Genomic DNA, 21,049 nt, shown 5'->3' on the forward strand with positions numbered 1-21,049 from the left:
ATGTTAATAAAGAGACAATTATAAAAAGGAATAAAGTAGACATTTTGGAGGTGAAAAGCACAACAACTAAAATAAAATCTCACTAGAATTCAACAGCAGATTTTACCAGGCAAAAGAAAGGGTCAGCAAACCTGAAGATTAGATATTTGGATTGATCGGGGTGCTGGGTGGCTCAGTGGGTTAAAGCCTCTGCCTTCGGCTCAGGTCATGATCCCAGAGTCCTGGGTTCGAGCCCCACGTCGGGCTCTCTGCTCAGCTGGGAGCCTGCTTCCCTTCCCCTCTCTCTGCCTGCCTCTCTGCCTGCTTGTGATCTCTGTCTGTCAAACAAATAAATAAAATCTTTAAAAAAAAAAAAAGATATTTGGAATGATCTAGTCTGGGGAGCAGAAGGAAAAATGAATGAAAAAAAATTTAAGAGAGCCTCAGAAACTTGTGAGAACCATCAAACATACCAACATATGTATTATAGGAGTCCCAAAAGAAGATAAAGAAAAAGAGGCAGAGAAAATATTTGAATATTTGACCAAAAACTTTCCAAGTCTGAGGAAATTCATGAATATACATGTCCAAGAAATTCCATGAACTACAAATAGGATAAACTCAAGGAGACCCACACTAAAACACATTACAGCCAAATCATCACATCCAAAAGACAAAGAGAAAATATTGAAATCAGCAAGAGAGAAACAACTCATCTCATACAAGAGATAATTGGAGTGCTGTCACCAAAATTGTGGAGTATGAGACCCAGCCTCAGTAACTTCTCAAAGATGAACAATTAGACAGCAATTCGCAAACAAAAGCACCTCTGAGAGAAGACTAGGTTTCACTTAAGAAATTTCAGGGGAACAGGGCACCTGTTGGTTAAGCATCTGACTCTTGGTTTTTGCTCAGGTCATGATCTCAGGACTCTGGGATCAACCCCTGCATCAGCCTCCATGTTCAGTGTGGAGTATGCTTGAGATTTTCTCTCCTCCTTCCTCTTCCCCTCCCATTCATACTCCCAATCTCTCTTTCTCTCTAAAATAAACAAACAAACAAACAAATAAATCTTTTTTTTTTTTTAAGGAATATCAGTGGAACAAAAAACTTGAGAAAACCACACAAAAGTTAAGGAAAAATAGCTTCATTTTACCTGTATCATCCCATCCCCCAACCCAGCACTGCTCAGTGCTAAGAAGGAACTTCTCAGCTAGAATAAGTTCCTCTCACCAGGAAAGAGAAAGTGGGTCAAGTAGTTTACTTCCCTAGACTTTCATCACATCCCTAGACTTCAGCACATGAAGGAAGTACTACAGTTTCACCCCATCCAGAGACCTGGCAAACCTGAGACATACAGAGATGACTATGAACAAGGAAGAAAACCAGGGTCCACCAGTATCATTCCAGCTACACAGCAGTACTGACAGCATTTCCCAGTGACCTGCTCTGCAGATGACCCTGGTAGTTTTCAATCCTAAAGACATCAATAGCCAGCATAGTTGCTGCACACCCTCTGAGGATTTACCAGTTTTTCCCACACAGGTATTTGTATTCCCTGATACCAGCCACTTAAATCCCTCTCCACATCCTCCCTGCCAGCCCCACCCATAGGCTGGACATTCATCAGTAGCCAGCCCAGTCTGCTGCAGCTGTGCAAGATCAAGACACAAGCTTAGAGTCCTGCTGCTGACCTCCACCTCTGTGCCTGTGCTCAGGGCTAGCCCCTCTAGCTGCCTACTCATATATTAGTAGTCTGACATGTGTCACTGACTTCTAATGCCATGTTCACACCCATGGTAAGATCCTGCAGCCGAAGAAGTGCGTACCAATAGCCAAGGCCCCCATAGCTGCTTGTGAGCCCACATTTGGCCCTGTCTCCTATCAGTGGCCTGCACCACTGGTCACACCTGCAGGTAGCCCTTCCAGCTGTACATTTGCATGCCATGCCCCTAGCCTGCCTCCTAAAGCTAGCCTCTACTGTCATGCCCCTGTGGCAAGAACAAGCAGCCATGGTAGTACACATAGCCAACCAGGGCCTCTGTAGCTGCAGTGCAACTTCAGTTGGCCCCACTCCTTGCTACTTGTCTTGGACCCCACCACTATGTGTGTATTTGCCACTGGCCCTTGCCATCAGACAGGCACCTTCAGCTGCCCCTTGCAACAAAGTGTACGCATATCACCAACTCTGAATCACTACTTCTGTCAACCCTGGCCCCCAGTCACAGAACCTAGGCACTGTTGAGGACATCAACACCCTTTCCAGCTTCTGTAGACCACCCACAGCAGTCACAAAGTCCACACAATATTAATGCTATGGACTTCAGCAGGCTCAGCCAACAAGTCACCATGTATCCCAGAACCAGACTGCCACATGTCTCCACACTTCATGTCCTCCACCACTATCCCCATGTCAAAGCACAGTCCAGCTTATCCCCACCTGCAGGTCATTCCTTACTCAATCCGTTAAGTCTGGAAGAGGTGAATAATTCTTTGAATGAGCAGAAACCTATACAAGGCTAGAGGAATCATGAAAAATCAGGGAAACATGACTCCACCAAAGAAACACAGTAAACTTTTGGTAGCTTATCCCAAAGAAGCAGAGATCCAGGAATGAATGATACAGAATTCAAAATAATTGTTCTAAAGATTCCCAGAGAGTTACAAGAGAACACACAAAAAAAATTAACAAGAACAGGAAAACAAAACAAGAATAAATTGAGAAATTGAACAAAGAGAAATAATTTTTTAAAAACCCCAAAAACAGAAATTTTGGACCTGGAGAATACAATGACTTCACTGAAGAATTCAGTAGAGATCTTTAACAGCCAACTGGACCAAGCAGAACAAATAATCATGGTGCTCAAACAGAAATCATTTTAAATTATCCAATCAAATGAGAAAAAAGTAAAAGAATGAGAAGGAATGAAGAAAGCCAACAGAACTTTAAAGATACTATTAAGGGAAAAAAATCTATATATCTTTAGAATCCCAGAAAAAGAGAGGGAGAAAGGAGTAACAAGTTTATTTAAAGAAATAATGGCTGAGAATTTCCCAAAGCTGGGGAGAGATCTGGATACCCAAGTTCATGAAGCTAAGAGATTACCCCAAAATTTGAACCCAAATATTCTTCTCTAAGACTACATTATAGTTAAGGTGCCTAAAATCAAGACAAAGAATTTTATTTTATTTAAGATTTTATTTATTTATTTGAGAGAGAGAGTGAGCAAGAGAGAGAAAAGCCAGAGGAAGAGCAGAGGAAGAAAAAGGGACAGAGAAAGACGGAGGAGCAGACTTCCCATTGAACAGGGAACCCAATGTGGGACTCAATCCCAGGACCCTGGGATCATGATCTAAGCTGAAGGCAGAAACTTAACCAACTGAGCCACTTGGGCACCCAAGACAAAGAATTTTAAAAGCAGCAAGAGAAAATATTTTCTTTCATACAAGGGCCATAAGGCCATCAGTAGGTTTCTCATCAGAAGCCTTGCAGTCCGCAAGAAAATATTCAAAGTGTTGAAAGAAAAGTACTGTCAACCAAGAATGCTTTATCAGCAAAGCAGCCCTTTAGAAATGAAGGGAAAATAAAGATTTTCCCAAACAGATGCTAAGGAAGTTCATCACAATTAGATCTGCCTTGCAATAAATGTTTCAGAAAGTTCTTCAAGCTGAAATATTACTCATGAGTAACACAAACACAAATGAAAGTATAAAACTCACTGGTAAATGTAAGAATAGAGTCTAATTCAGAATACTCTAACACCATAATGATAGATTGTGAATCACTTAACCCTAGTATAAAGGTTAAAAGACAAAAGTATCAAAAATTACTTTAGCTACAAGAATCTGATAATAGATACACAAGATGAAAAGATGTATATTGTGACATTAAAAATTCAAAAAGAGGAAAGAGAAAAGCTTAGACTTTTTGTATGTAACCAAAGCTAAATTGTTAATCAGACTAAAATAGATTATTGTAACTATAAGATGTTTTATGAAAGTCTCAGGGTAACCACAATGCAAAAACCATTTAGTAGATACTATAGTAGACACACACATAATAAAGAGAAGGGATTGAATGCATAGCACCGTAGAAAAGCATCAATTTACAATGTCAGACAGCAAGGGAGGAACAAAGGAACTACAGAATAATGAGAAAACAATTAACAAGATGGTAAAGGTAAGTCCTTACCTACCAATAATTACTTTAAATGTAAATGGGTTAAATTTCCCAATCAAAATGCCCAGAGTGGCCAAACAGATTTAAAAAAATAAAAAACAAGACCAATTAAACGCTTCCACAAGATACTCACCTCAACATCAGAGACACATATAGGCTCAAAATGAGGTGACAAGAAAAGATAGTCCATGTAAATGCAAACCAAATAGGACAGGGATAGCTATAATTATTTCACACAAAATAGACTTTAAATCAAAAATTGTAAAGAAGCAAAGGTCATTTTATAATGATAAAGAATTCAGGTTGAAAAGAGATTATAATAATTATAAATATATGTGCTTCCTACATCAGAGAACCTAAATATATTAACCAAATATTAACAGGTGTGAAGGTAAAACTAGACAATACAATATTAGTAGTGGACTTTAAGACCCTCTTTCAACAAAAGAGAGATCATTCAGACAAAGAATCAAAAAGGAAATACTGGATCTGAACAATACTTTAGAACAAATGGGCCAAAAAGACATACAGAACATTACACATAATAGCAGCAAAAAGCACATTTTTCTCAAACACAAACTGAACATTCTCCAGGATAAGTCATAGGTTAAGTCACAAAGCAAGTCTTAACACATTTAAGAAGATTTAACCATATCAAGTATCTTTTTCAATCATAATGATATAAAACTAAAAACCAATAACAGGAGAAAAGCTGAAGAACCCATAAATACGTGGAAATGAAACAACATGCCCCTGAAGAACCAATGGATCAAAGACGAAATCAAAGAGTAAATAAAAAGTATCTTGATACAAACAAAAACATAGCATACCAAAACCTATGGAATACAGCAAAAGCAATTCTAAGAAGGAAGTTTATAGCAATAAATACCCTCATTAGGAAAAATAGAAAGTTTGCAAAGAAGCAATCTCACATTATACATCGAGAAACTAGAAGAACAAATTAAGCCTTAAGTTAGCATAAGGAAGGAAAAAAAAAAGATCAGAACAGAAATAAATGAAATACACTAGAAAACCAACAGAAAAGATCAATGAAACTAAGCCATTTTTGAAAAGATAAATAAAGTTTACAAACCTTTAGCTAGACTAAGAAAAAAGGAAGACTCAAATAAATAGGAATGGAAAAGGAAACATCATAACTGATACCACAGAAGTGCATGGGATTATAAGACACTACTATCAATAGTTATATAACAACAAATTAGACAACCATGAAGAAATGGACAAATTCCTTGAAACACACAACCTGCCAAAACTGAATCACAAAAAAAGATAGAAAATCTTAGTAATTAGTAATAATTAGTAAGAAGATTGAACCAATAACAAAAAGTCTTAAAAAAAAAAAAAAAACCCGAGACCAAAGAGTGTCACTGGTGAATTCTACCAAATATTCCAAGAATTAATGTCAATCCTTCTCAAAGTCTTCCAAAATAGAGAAGAGGAAGGAACACTTCCAAACTGGTGAATTTTACAAAATATTTAAAACACTTAAGAAATGCTTTAATGTTTTAAATTAAAAATATTTAATTCAACATAGCACTAGAAGTCCTAGCATCAGCAATCAGACAACAAAAAGAAATAAAAGGTGTTTAAATTGGCAAAGAAGAAGTCAAAGTCTCTCTCTTCACAGATGACATGATACTTTATGCAGAAAACCCAAAGACTCCACTCCCAAACTACCAGAACTCATACAGTAGTTCAGTAATGTGGCAGGATACAAAATCAATGCACAGAAATCAGTTTCTTTCCTATACACTAAAAATGTAACTGTAGAAAAAGAAATTACAGAATCAATTCCATTTACAATAGCACCAAAAACCATAAGATACTTGGAATAAACCTAACCAAAGAGGTGAAGGATCTCTACTCTAGAAACTACAGAACACTTATGAAAGAAATTGAAGAAGACACAAAAAGATGGAAAAATATTCCATGCTCATGCATTGGAAGAATAAACATTGTTAAAATGTCTATGCTGCCCAGAGCAATCTACACTTTCAATGCCATCCCTATTAAAATACCATTGGTATTTTTCAAAGAGCTGGAACAAACCTAAAATTTATATGGAACCAGGAAAGATCCTGAATCACCAAGAAAATGTCGAAAAAGAAAAACAAAGCTGGGGCATCACATTGACTGATTTCATGCTATATTACAAAGCTATGATCACCAAGACAGCATAGCATTGGCACAAAAACAGACACATAGATCAATGAAACAGAATAGAATCTCCAGGAAATCGACCCTCAACTCTATAGTTAACTAATCTTCGACAAAGCAGGAAAAAATATCCAGTGGAAAAAAAGACAGTCTCTTCAATAAATGGTGCTGGGAAAATTGGACAGTATGTATAGAAAATGAAACTTGATTATTGTCTTACACTATACACAAATATAAACTCTAAATGGATGAAAGACCTCAGTGTGAGACAGGAATCCACCAAAATCCTAGAGGAGAACACAAACAGTAACCTCTTCCACATTGGCCACAACAACTTCTTTCATGACACGCCTCCAAAGGCAAGGGAGACAAATATGAAAATGAAGTTTTGGGACTTCATCAAAATAAAATCTTCTGCACAGCAAAGGAAATGGTCAACAAAACAGTGGCAACCCAAAGAATGTGAGAAGATATTTGCAAATGATACTACAGATAAAAGGCTGGTATCCAAGATCTATAAAGAATTTCTCAAACTCAACACCCAAAAACAAAAACAAAAACAAAACAAAAAATCAAGTCAAAAAATGGGCAGAGAACATGAACAGACACTTCTCCAAAGAAGACATACAAATGGCTAACAGATACATGAAAAAATGCTCAACATCATTAGCCATCAGGGAAATTCAAATCAAAACCATACTGAGATACCTCCTAACACCAGTTAGAATGGCAAAAATTGACAAGGCAAGAAACAACAAATGTTGGAGAGGATGTAGAGAGGGGGGATCCCTCTTTCATTGTTGGTGGGAATGCAAGCTGGTACAGCCACTCTGGAAAACAGTTGAGGAGATTCCTCAAAAAATTAAAAATAGAGCTCCTCTATGATCCAGCAATTGCACTACTGGGTATCTACCTCAAAGATATGGATGTAGTGAAAATAGGGCACATGCACCCCAATGTTTATAACAGCAATGTCCATAATAGTCAGACTGTGGAAGGAGATGAAATGCCCTTCAACAGACAAATGAATAAAGAAGATGTGGTCCATATATACAATGGAATATTACTCAGCCATCAGAAAGGATGAATACCCACCATTTGCATTGACATGGATGGAACTGGAGGGGATTATGCTAAGTGAAATAAGTCAAGCAGAGAAAGACAATTATCATATGGTTTCACTTATATGTGGAACATAAGGAATAGCACTGAGGACATTAGGGGAAGGAAGAGAAAAATGAAGTGGGGGGAAATCAGAGGGGGAGATGAACCATGAGAGACTATGGACTCTGGGAAACAACCTGAGGGTTTCAGAGGGAAAGGGGTGGGGAAATGGGTTGGCCTCATGATAGGTATTAAGGAAGGCACGTATTGCAAGGAACACTCACTGCTATATGCAAACAGTCAGTCATGGAACACTCCAAAAGCTAATGGTGTACTATATTGTGACTAACATAACATAATAATATTTTTAAAAGTGGAGAAAAAATAAGCAAAAAGGAGATAGGGGCATCACTTTAGCACTGGGCAATATTTTAAGAAAACTTAATGAAAGGTGAGGAGGTAAGACTAAGCTCCTAACTACCTGTGCAAAGAGTCTCAGGCTGAAGGAATAGAAAGTACAAAGGCAGGAGCTTGCTTGACATGTCCAAGTAAAGCTATGGAGGTCAGTGTAGCTGGAGCTAAGTGGATAAAGAGAAGACTGATAGGAAGTGAATCAGAGGTGACTATGGCCAGATCAGCAAGGCATGTAGGCACTGCAAAACTCTGAGTTGTGTTGAGGAAAGTGGGAATCCTCAGTGGAGAATGGATGCTTGTGGGTAGAGCAAGAGTGGAAACAGACAATTTGAAGGTGACTGCAATACACAGGTAGGGAATGTTGGCTAGGATTTGGAGGCAGTGATAAAGGCTATGGAAATTGGCCATATTTAGAAGCTTCAAGGGACAGCTGGCTGTAGGTTGTAAGAAAAAGCAAGGGCTCAGACTGGTTCTAGGATTTGGAGCCCTGAGAAACTGAGAAAATGACATTTTTATGGAAATGAGTAAGATTGGGGAAGAACACACCAGGATTTGATTCAGGGCATGTTAAGTTTGAGATGCATGTTTTAGCTCAGTGGAGAGATGAAGGGGCAACTGGATACCTGAGCCCTGGAGTCTGCAGAGAAGCCCAGGAGTAGATGGAATTTAAAGCATGAACTTGGATAAGGCCACTTGCAATGAGTCTAGGGAATGAAGTGGCCATAACTGAGTCCAGTGTTTGGGAGCTGAAAGGTGAAGAAGGCCATTGGAAGAAGACAAAGGAGTGGCTGCATGAATAAGAGGAGAACCTTGAGGAGCCAAACAGGGAAAGGAGCTCAAGGAAGAGAGAGGTTGCCTCCACCATGTGCTGCTGACAGGCCAGGTTAGAAGAGAACCAGGAGCATTACTGGATTTCTCACAAGGGTGAATATCATGAGGTCTTGCAGTGGGGTCAAGAGAAAAATGAAGAGGGATTACAGCAAGATGAGGATGGCAAGGATAGACAGTGATTTCAAAGAGTTTGGCTGTTAAAGGAAGTAGAAGAAAGGGAAGGGAGTCACAGAGTTGCATGGCTCACTGAGGTTCTTCATGAGAGGGAGACGGTAGCATGTTTAGATCTTGATAAGAATGATGCAGTGGAGAGTGAAAAACACATTATTGAGGAAAGAACTGTGGTGCCAGGTGGAGGGGCTGGTCTCCGTTGAGAATAGGAATCCCCTCCATATAACTGGAAGGAATGTAGTATGTACTAGGCACCTACAGTGGTCATTGCTTGTGAAACCTCCACATGACTGCTTTCATCTTTGCTTCACAAAGAGGAAGCAAAGTCATCAACTTCTAGGAAGGAAGGGAAAGGCACTGGAGGCTCAAAGGGAGATAAGACATATGCAGAAGTCATCAAGACTCTGGGGAATATGAGGCCGAGGGAGAAGTTGTGTGGCAGGCAGCAGTGAGGAGCCATGAGGGAAGTGCTGTGCTGTGGCTGGGAAGCAAGATGGCAATGTAGGACTTGCTGCTCTGCTCCACTGTCTGTGCACATGGGGTGGGGGAAAAGGGGACAGACTTAACCTGGCAGCAGGTGGTACTTTGCCAAAGGAAGGCTGTGAAGCCAAATAGAGGCAAGGGAGTTGGGGACTGATGCACAGAGATAATCATAATAATAGTCATGACAGATAGGTGTTTAAGGAGGAAAGAGAGCGTAAAGGAGGGTGGATTGGCCAGAAGGACTGTTGAGTTGGGTCACAAAGTTATCAGCCACAAACAAGCAGGATCTGGAACTGGGTTACATTTCTCTTTGGGGGTACAAAAGACTTTAAGGGAGCTAAAGCACATGGGTAGTATTAAGGGAATCAATTGTCAGATCTTCCACACATCATCAAAATGAGCTGCTTTCAGTCCTACACAATGGATGTCCGTGGAAAGAGACCATGGAAAGAGACCAAGGAGGAGTGAATCCTGGATCATGGCCCTGTGGGTGTTGAAAATCATGCAGGTGTTGGGAAAGGCTCTCCTTGGACTGATTCCAGCTGGGCTCCAAGTGATCCCCAACATAGGGAGAAATACATGTGAGGTTGGATTGCTGCCTACATCAAGGCCCATTGGGATGCCAGCCAGGGCTACACGCACTGCTTGATGTGCTGAGCCAGGACCCTCTGTGTTCCTCTGAGATTGCTAGTTTGGGTTTAGGTCTGCACAAAACAACTTCTTTTCTTGATATTGCTACAGGGTCATCCTAGGACAGCCATCACCTTACCCCGTGAAATATTACTTGCAACAGCCCAGCACAGAGCCCAGTACAAGAACACCCACTGTGCTGGGTGACCACCCAGTGACCACTGGGCTGGTCACTTCAGCTATGTTCCCAAGGAATTCCGGGGGGAAAATGTGGCTAGCTCATACATTTTAAGTTAATATGTAAAATTTGTCATCCTAATTTAAAATAGTTCCCAAGAATGTAATTGCTAGGTTATGTTGACATTATTGAACAAAAGCATTCCATCATTCTTTTAAATCTATACACTTATATTTAAATACTGTAGTATCAATTCATCTAAAAATACATATAAAGCCCTTTTTCAGCTATCTAAGCAGGAAGACACATGCCTTGCTGCCTGACCTCTAACCCCTACAATTAGCATCCGATCCAGGACTCTGAAAAAGATAGCTCCTGACTGAGTGCAAAAGAATTAACAATTAAAGGGAGACTAGTAAACGTAGTGATCCAAAGGGGCATGTGCACCTGAATGTTTATAGCAGCAATGTCCACAATAGCCAAACTATGGAAAGAACCTAAATGTCCATCAACAGATAAATGGATAAAGAAGATGTGGTATATATATACAATGGAATACTATGCAGCCATCAAAAGAAATGAAATCTTGCCATTTGCAACTATGTAGATGGATCTAGAGGGTATTATACTGAGCGAAATAAGTCAATCGGAGAAAGACAACTATCATATGATCTCCCTGATATGAGGAAGTGGAGATGCAACATGGAGGGTTTGGGGGGGGGTAGGAAAAGAATAAATGAAACAAGATGGGATTGGGAGGGAGACAAACCATAAAAGACTCTTAATGTCACAAAACAAACTGAGGGTGGCCAGGCAGAGGGGGGTAGGGAGAGAGTGGTGGGGTTATGGACATGGGGGGAAGGTATGTGCTATGGTGAGTGCTGTGAAGTGTGTAAACCTGGTGATTCACAGACCTGTACTCATGGGGCTAATAATACATTATATGTTTATAAAACATTTTTTTAAAAATTTAAAAAAATAAATAAAGGGAGGCTAGATAGGCTGTCCCTTATAGGAATGAAAGAGACATGTGGCAGGAGATGCCCAGAGAGCGGCTGAGGTGGCCCAGGTAGACAACAACAGGAAGTAATAGTGGTTCTCAGGGCAAGGGGCTGCGCGGGGACATGAAGCAATGCCAAAGGGGCAGCACAGCACTTTCAGGTGGACAGCTGCCCTAGGACAACGCAGTGTAATATCAGACAATGAGTACCAAGAGGAGAGCCTGTTCTGCAAAAGAGAATGTAAAGAGCAGAAGCCAACAGGGTCAGTTTTGAATTTGAATTTATTGTCAACATTGGAGAATTGAGAATTTTTCATAGAAAAATAGTGATACCTGATTTTTTTGGAAAAATCAAATGAGTTCATAGACCAAGCCTACTTCCCTGCAGGGAGAAGATGCATCACACCTGGACAGGTACTGCCCTCCCTCTGACCCAGCACACCTTGCCCTCCCTATGCCCACAGCACCTGCCTTTCCTGCCCCCACCACACCTCCTCTCCCTGGCCTAGCACACCTGCTCTCCCTCTACTCCACCACACCTACGCTCCCTGCACCTACCACCTGCCTTCCTTAAACCCACCACCACTGGGGTCAGTGTTCACTTATCCTCAGCTAGCACTCTTGCTTGTTGTCATTTTGCTGCTGATGCCTGCAGACTCTCCCCAGGTGAGGCATTAAATTTGGACACTCAGCTTAGAGACTTGTCCCAGCCATCTCTGATAGAAGGGAAAGTGCTTGAGCCCGTGAGGAATTACCTACTCCTGGTTGGATTTCTTTTGTGTGGAATTTAATAAGCCATCTAAGGATGGCTTGCATCCTCACAGGGGGTCCTGAGAGTGGAGAGGGTGGGATCATCATTCTGCAATGGCAGGCATATTGATAGTTGTAGGGGAACACCCCTGGCTGGAGCCTTGGCCCAGACCAGCATATCTCCAATGTACATGCGCAGGTGGTCACCCAGCATCTTGTCCAGGTGCAGGTTCTGACTTGACAGTTCTGACTAGCCAAGGCATGCATTTGTACAAGCTCCAAGGCTGCTGCCACCAAGACCCCAGTTGAGATGGAGAGGCTGCACATTGTCAAAGCAATGCATTCCTTGTCTTCTTCCTGGAACTCCTATCATCACCATGCTTGGTCTCCTGGGTCTCACCAAATCTTATCTTTTTTCATGATTTTGTTCCTTTGTACTTTTGCTCTGTACTTTTAGTTAGCTCTTTCACTTGGCTTCAAACCCACTAACTCAGGCCTAAAGCACTGACTCTTCTTCAATTCATTATTCAACATTTTTTTAAAGTTATGGGTTTTAGTTCCAGAAAGTGTTATCACAATTTATTGTTTGTTTTCCTATGTCTCTGGGACATGTTGTGATCAACCTTCTCTAGTGTCCCAAATGTGCCACTTGGGTTCCATGGAACTAGGATCTGGCAGTGTAGTGACCAGTTCTTGGGTCATGGAAGGTGAAGGCACTGCAGGGCCCTCTCTCTATGCCCACAGCACCTGCCCTTCCTGTCCCCACCACACCTCCTCTCCTCAGCCTAGGCACTGCAGGCCCCTCAGAAGTCATTCTCTTTGAGAAGGGAGAAGCCCCTCCCAAAAAGCTGTGCACTGCCCCCAAAGGGCTGTCTTCCAACCTGACAGCCTGCCAGTACCACAGTGATCCAACTGCAGGAGCTCCACCAACCTAATGGAGAAATCAGCATCTCTGCTGCTGTCATTTCTGTTTCTCTAACCCAGTGTGTTCCCAGCCTGCACTATGATAGAGCTGGGGTTCAAGCCCAGGCCCACCTTCTCCACAACCTGAACTGTTTATTGCTACAAATGCTCATGTTATGAAACCCAACTGCAATCTGCTGGACCAGGTTCGACCCTCCACATTATCTTGATCCTGGATGTTTTAAGAAAAGATGAAAGATGAACTGGATGTTGTACATAAACCATGAATCTTGGAACACTACATCAAAAACTAATGATAAATTTTAGGGTGACTAACATAACACAATAAAAAAGAAAAGAAAAGAAAAAGAAAAGGAAAGAAAAGATGAATGAAAACAAAATGAGATTATGTAAATAGCAAAAGCAAATGTGAAATGCTTCTGACTTTTACCACCCTGCAAGAGCATTTTTCTTTGCTAACAGTCTGCCCTCTGCCCTAGCACCTCCTGCAGGGCAGGTAGCAGGGAGGAGAATACAAAGACCTAAAGGAAGAAGATACAGGAGAACAAGCCATGAAAAACTGACTTTCTCACCAAGGCTGAATGATAATACAGATAATGATGAGGATCCAAGAAGTCAGAGGCAACCCACAAAATTATGTGCATAAATTACCATCCTTTGAATTCAACATCCAGGACAAGAATAATCACATTTTAACTTGAAAATAGCCTGAGAATTCTTCCTATTCAAGCAAATGAGTCTGAAAAGATAAGGTTTAAATGGAGAAAGGTTGTCAGGGAATTCTCATTCATTAGCAATGTATTGCAGGTTTCCAATACAGTCTCTAATACAGTGTACTGGGGAGACCTAAGAAGGTGCCTACAAAATCAGGTCTGAGTTCATGTGTGGCTCCCATAGCTCCTTATCAGCTCTAGGTAGGAAGGGGAAAGAAGGTAAGCACAGATGTTAATGGGATTACCCTGTAAGAAAATAATTGTTAAAGCTGAGAAACACAAACACCATATGATTTCACTCTTAAGTGGGATTTAAGAAAACAACAAATGAATAAACAAAAAGCAGAATCAGACTTATAAATACAGAGAACAAACTAGTTGCCGGAGGGGAGGAGGGGAAAGGGTTGGGCAAAATGGGTGAAGGGGAGTGGGAGATGCTGGTGCTCAGATATGGAATGAATAAATCACAGAAATAAAAAGCACAGCATAAATGATACAGTTATGATATAATAATAGGAATATATTGGGACAGATGATAGTTACACTGTGGTGAACACAACATAATGTGTAAACTTGTCAAATCACTATGTAGTACACCTGAAACTGATGTAACATTGTGTGTCAACTATATCTACCAAAAAAAAAAAAAAGGAACACACTTAAAGCTATGAGCACTGAGTAATGTATAGAATTGTTGAATCATTATATTGTATAAAACAACATAACACTGCATGTTAACTATACTTCAATTAAAAAAATAAAAATTAAAGGGACAACTGAGTGGCTCAGTCAGTTAAATGTACGACTCTTGATGTAGGCTCAGGTCTTGCCTCTCATGGTTGCAAGTTTGAACCCCACACTAGGCTCCATGCTAGGTGCGAAGCCTACTTAAAAATTAATTAATTAATTAAAAATTAAAAACAAAACAAAACAAAGAGGAAATATTTCCAAACCAACTGATGGACGGCCACTGTCAAAAGCCTCCAGTGCCTCCCATGGTCTCAGCCATTTGGGTCGCACTCTGTCCCAAGCAAGTGAGAAATTAACAATGACACAAAGAGTAAGAAGAGAGGGGGGCTTCAAGCTTCCTGTTTCAGAGGCTCCATGACTGTTCTGATTGCCCTAAACTATGATGAAATAGCAATATTAAGTTGATCTACTAATGTTAAACATTGTTTAATAGTATTACCATTAAAGATAAGCAAAAGTCAAAATGAAGGGGAAAGCTCAAGGAATAAGGAAAACTTAAAGGAACAAATCTAATCCCCAAAAAGCCCTGGGGTGCTCTTCCAAAGTCTGGCTGTGCTTGTGTTTTAATTTTTCACTGAAGCCCCATCCAGCCAAATTAGAGAGATAAGCCCATTTATGATCTAGTTCTTTTGACTCTGGACACTATGAAATAAGCAAAAATTCAATAGCATGATCCTGCCAGTTAGAATTTAAGTCTTCTGCATTTCCTGAATTATTTAGTGTTCTATTCTGACCATTGGAGGAAGAGAAAGGTCATGAATAAATGTGAATAGTGCTTGTTCCCTGCTGCTCTCAGCTCACAGTTGACAGTATGAACACTGGAGGAATGCCCTCCAATTTAAAGATGCACTCTGGAGAGAAGACACCACCCAAGAAGAGATGGGTTTTGTTTGTTTGTTTGTTTGGTCTATCCAACTCACTGCCTTAGAAAAATGGAATCGTGCTCATAATTTTCTAAAGAAATTTTGAGTAAATGCCCCACAAACTTGTCAGGCACAGCCTCCATCTCCCCACCAGCACATTGGCCAGCATTACTAGTCACTGGAAATGCTGAATGTATCTGCCAGCCTTCTGACACTTTTTAATTAAGTTTCCACACATGTTAAAATCTCTACAGACATGTGTCCTGTTGACCTGGAGAATGACTTTGGCCAGAGCATGTTCTCACAGCAGAATGAGGTTGGGCTGAAACACAGGCTCTCCTCTATATGCTGGGCAGCAGGAACTGGGTTGCAGCTCCAGTGTGTTCACTGCATTTCTGATGGGCACAGGCAGGCAAACCTATCTCTACCCCCATATTGACCTGATAGTATTTCCATAAAAGTCTCTTGGGTCTTCTTGTTCAGCCCCCAAGAAAACAACCAAGCTGAGGACAGGGGAATGTCACCAACATGAAATTCCACCCACCAGCCAGACATGTTTGGGCCCTCCAGACTAAGGTGATAACCTAGGTGCCTCTCCATGTTCTCCTCTGATGCAGCCACTGTGGACACCACCCACCAACCTGCTGAGTCACAGAACAGATTTGGCAGTTTTAGAAAGCTGCATGCCAATTTATGCAATAGCTGTATCTTTGGTCTCTCAGCATTTGGTGTCTGTCCACGTTGACTCACATAAACCAAGATTTTTCCCTTGGTCTGCTCCATAGTGGGTCATTGAGTGAATGGATATGCCCCAGATTCATGAGGGTAGTCTTCTCAGTACAGGGAAGGATGGACATGATCCTGGAGTTTAAGGCATGGAACAGAGAATGTCATGTTCATCTGTTTTATTTCTTAAAAATAAAACAAACAGGGGCACCTGGGTGGCTCAGTGGGTTAAAGCCTCTGCCTTCAGCTCAGGTCATGATCCCAGAGTCACGGGTTGAGGCCTCTGCCTTCAGCTCAGGTCCCAGGGTCCTGAGATTGAGCCCTGCATCCGGCTCTCTGCTCAGCGGGGAGCCTGCTTCCCTTCCTCTCTCTCTGCCTGCCTCTCTGCCTACTTGTGATCTCTGTCTGTCAAATAAATAAATAAAAATCTTTAAAAAAATTAAAAAATAAAACAAACAAGAAAACTCAAGGCAAAGAGAATACAATGTTTGAATTTCCTCATTTTGGATGGTGAGCATACAGATATTTATTATACTATCCTTCATGATTCTCTTGATTATTTTTAACTTAAATTTTAGGTAATAAAATTAACTGTTAAAATGAAAACATCAGAAGTGTCATATTTTTAGAAAATGGAGGGGCCTACATTGCTAACAATAGGTACCTTCTCATTCACTACCAGAAAGGATCGGGGTCCTAAAACCTAGAAGCTTCCCCAGGAGGCAGGTATAGCAGCTTCATGAATATGCAGAGCCCCAAGGGCAGATTAGGGTTTGCTGTGGCTGCACTGTGTAGCGTCATGTGTTCACACATGTTGGGTCTTCTGGAGACTACCTCATCTGGAGAATGGAAGGCACACACAAGCTGGTCTGGCATTTCAGAAACCCAGAGCCCAGCTGCCTTAGTCTGCTTGAGAAATGCCACTGTTGTTGGCCCTCTGTGGGGCCACAGCATCACAACCAGTCATGATAGTGCCTGCTGAGCCCAAACCAGGACATTCAACGACACGTGTACAACTTCTCTAACACAGAACTTCATGACAAAATAACAGCCACAAAATGAGCTCAGAATTAGTGAACCCAGACCATGGAAGAACAGTAGCTAGTAGAGAGTCAATCGGGTGACAATCTCAGGGAATGAGTGAGTAACATTGAGTGCCAGGTCAGCCTAAGGTCCTGTGAGAGAGAGAAGCACTGCCCTACTCCTCACTACAGATTCTCCACTCTACTCGCTTGGGCCAACGTGATACAAGATGATGAATATCATGGAAGCCCCCTGGCATAGGCTGTTGTGCAGGAGTATGGTTGGGCCCTCGACATCACAAGAACAGAGAAAATTCCCCTGTCCAGAATCCAGTCATGTCCTCATGCATTCACACAGGTTTAGCACACCTGGGACCTCAGTTGTTCATGACAGTATCCCAGGTTCCTGTATGCAAGCTCCCATTTCTGCCTTTACATTGTCCACCAGGAATTAACAATTCTGCCATACACCTATCAACAATGTCAGAAGACGCAGCAGAAACTGGGCTAGTCATCCTTGTATAAGGCCTCTAATATGTATCCCAATTTCAGATGCAGTCAGGACCACACAGAAAACTCAAAATCCTACCCAAGCCAAGCACCAGAAGCTACACAAGCCAATTAGAACATGTTCTGTTTGCACAGGAAATAAATAATGAATGTCTTGCCTTCAACCAGCCTATCTTTGGTATCTTACAATTTTCTTTAAAAAAGAAAAAAATAAACAGATTGTCTTTTCCATGAGGTGTGGCAGGTCTCAGTTGGGCTAACCCTGAAACAACTAATTACTAATGTACTACCCACTGTAGCTGCAGGCCCGTGGATTCCAGCCTACAGTGTGAACTCAGCACTCCTGGCCCTGCTGGCCCCAACCTTTGCCACAAATTTCCTCTATAGCTATGAGTGCAGCAAAGGGACTAGGTTCATTCTCTGCTTCCTCTGGTGAGCCTAGATCATGTCCAGGCTGAAAGTCGGGTCATTATCACATGGAGGAATGGTGCAACTCACCATTGTTGCAGTGAATGGGATGTTGTCAATCAAGGATGATGCAATGGCTGAAACCCAGACCACCAGGATGATGGCAGTTGTGAGGCGCCGATCCTCTGGGACCATCTGGAAGGGAGCAGATAGTAGCAGTGCTACATATCATGGAGGCATTGATAAATCACATACATTGAGGAGGTGATGGTAAGACATGTGGAACTCACAGGGCTGTCAGTGCATCCTTTCACACAAGAGAAGACCAAGGCAGACCCAGGTGTACAAACAGGACCAGCCTGGGCTTTCCTGGCTAATACCATGAACAAGGTCTATAAGAAACTGAGGAGAATGATTCCTAGCCACACCTAAGCCAACAAGCCCCTGGGGAGGGGAGGAGGGTGGCCCCATTCTTGGTGGCGGCACACACTAATTACACAAAACTTATCTCCTGGCAGAGCCCTGTGTCTGTACATTCATTTACCAACACTGCTGTCTCTTTTGCTCTCCTTCTTAGACAGTTTTAACTGAAGGCTAATAGCAAAATTTCAGGCATCTGTAATTATATATTATTTGGAAAAAGTTTCCCTTCATTTCTAGGCTACCCAGGATAAAAAATGTTCCCTGCTATGATTTTTACATAATCTGTGACATATTCTTAACCAGATTTTTTTTTTTTTTACAAATCAAAGTAACAGTGGATGAAGCACATTCTATTGCAGTATTTAATGTACCTTTATTAGCAAAGCAGTCTGTTCTCCAACATATTCTATTAAGTGGAGATGTGCCAGTGCCTAGAAGAAATGGATATATGATGAGAATCAGTTTAAAACCCCCAAGATTATGTGCAATTTTTTTTCGAAAAATCTTTAAAATGAAAGCAAGTGAACATAAGACAAGTTCAGGCTCTCATGTCTTATGAAGGATCAGACATAAGTACACAGTCTATAAATAATTTACTATCAGACAGGCACACTGAAGATTCACTGAAAACAAAGCACAATACCACAGGCAGGAATTTCTCATCGATTTGTGTTACTGTCCACATTAAATTTAAATTCAAATGGAATGCTATCTCTTTAAGATTGGTGTATAGGGGCATTGTTCAACTGTACATGGAGAAATCTCATTCCATGTAGGTCGTTCAAGTAAGTTGCATTTCAAATTTATTTTTGAAGTTCAACATCATAGTTAGAGTTTTAGAAGAATCAAAGAAAATGCATGGTTTTTATAACTGTCAAAAAATAAAAGATCTATTTAACTGAAGCATGTAACTATTTTCTCAGGACTAGACAAATTGAGAAAATTCTGTCCAAGGAAATGTAGGAAAGAAGATTAGATGAAGGTGGTGAGTTCAAGAACTGTCTTGCTCAGGCTGCCACCTTGGTTCCAGCCAAGGAAGGGATGCTCTGCTGCCCATGATGAATCCTGGACAGTAAGCAACAATAGAGAAGCAAACATGGGCATGACACATCTGCCTTGCACCTCTCAAGTATGGCCTTTGCACTGTGATGTCACCATTGAATGACTATAAATATTGAAAACTTTAGCTAGACCATGTTTAAATACAAGTTTACAACTTCTCTACCCACATGTAGAGCTGTTTGTTAACCCTCATTTAAAAGCTGTGGAAGGCATGCCTGGGTGGCTCAGTGGGTTAAGCCTCTGCCTTTGGCTCAGGTCATCGTCTCAGGGTCCCGGGATCGAGCCCTGCATCGGGCTCTCTGCTCAGCAGGGAGCCTGCTTCTTCCTCTCTCTCTCTCTGCCTGCCTCTCTGCCTACTTGTGATCTCTGTCTGTCAAATAAATAAATAAAATCTTAAAAAAAAAAAAAAAGCTTCCAGGACAAACAAAAACTAAAAGAATTTGTAAACACCAAACCAGTTCTACAGGAAATATTGAAAGGGGTCCCCTAAGCAAAGCGAGACCCTAAAAGTAGTAGAACAGAAAGGAACAGAGACAATATACAGTAATAATCACCTTATAGGCAATACAATGGCACTAAGTTCATATCTTTCAATAGTTACCCTGAATGTTAATAGGCTAAACGCATCAATCAAAGGACAAAGGGAATCATAATGGGAAAAAAAATCAATACGCTGTCTACAAGAAACTCATTCTAGAACCAAAGACAACTCCAGATTTAAAGGGAGGGGGTGGGAAAAAATTGCCATGCTAATAGACATCAAGAGAAAGCTGCGGTGGCAATCCTTATATCAGATCAATTAGATTTTAAGCCAAAGACTATAATAAGAGATGAGGAAGGACACTACATCATACTCAAAGGGTCTGTCCAACAAGAAGATCTAACAATCTTAAATATCTATGCCCCTAACATGGGAGTGGCCAACTATATAAACCAAGTAATAACAAAATCAAAGAAACACATGGACAATAATACAATAATAGTAGGAGACTTTAACACTACCCTCACTGAAATGGACAGATCATCCAAGCAAAAGATCAACAAGGAAATAAAGGCCTTAAATGACACACTGGACCAGATGGACATCACAGATATATTCAGAACATTCCATCCCAAAGCAAAAGAATACATATTCTCCTCTAGTGTACATGGAATATTCTCCAGAATAGATCACATCCTGGGTCATAAATCAGGTCTCAACTGGTATCAAAAGATTGGGATCATTCCCTGCGTATTTTCAGACCACAATGCTCTGAAGCTAGAACTCAATCACAAGAGGAAATTTGGAAAGAACCCAAATACATGAAGACTAAACAGCATCCTTCTAAAGAATGAAATTAAAGAAGAATTGAAAAAATTCATGGAAACAAATGATAATGAAGCCACAACAGTTCAAAATCTGTGGGACACAGCAAAGGCAGTCCTGAGAGGAAAATATGTAGTGATACAAGCCTTTCTCAAGAAACAAGAAAGGTCTCAAATACACAACCTAACCCTACACCTAAAGGACCTGGAGAAAGAACAACAAAGAAACCCTCAAGCCAGCCGGAGAAGAGAAATAATAAAGATCAGAACATAAAACAATGAAATAGAAACAAAAAAAAAAAATAGAACAAATCAACGAAACTAGGAGCTGGTTCTTTGAAAGAATTAATAAGATTGATAAACCCCTCGTCAGACTTATGAAAAAGAAAAGAGAAAGGAACCCAAAAATAAAATCATGAGTGAAAGAGGAGAGATCACAACCAAC

General features: G+C 40.9%; 1 protein-coding gene across 1 annotated transcript in view; it reads right to left on the bottom strand.

Moving 5' to 3' along the window:
• The window catches only part of OCA2 (OCA2 melanosomal transmembrane protein), a 392,247-nt gene that overhangs the window by 146,350 nt on the left and 224,848 nt on the right, over window positions 1-21,049 (bottom strand). Inside the window, exons 19-20 of the mRNA XM_080808622.1 lie at window positions 18,609-18,668; window positions 17,905-18,009 (exon numbers count right to left, since the gene is read on the bottom strand). Of these exons, the coding sequence (XP_080664748.1) occupies window positions 17,905-18,009; window positions 18,609-18,668 (165 nt within the window). The remainder of the gene's footprint in view (window positions 1-17,904; window positions 18,010-18,608; window positions 18,669-21,049) is intronic.

The sequence above is a fragment of the Martes martes genome (genome assembly GCF_963455335.1).
Source record: "Martes martes genome assembly, chromosome: 7".
In the NCBI taxonomy this organism is placed as follows: domain Eukaryota; kingdom Metazoa; phylum Chordata; class Mammalia; order Carnivora; family Mustelidae; genus Martes; species Martes martes.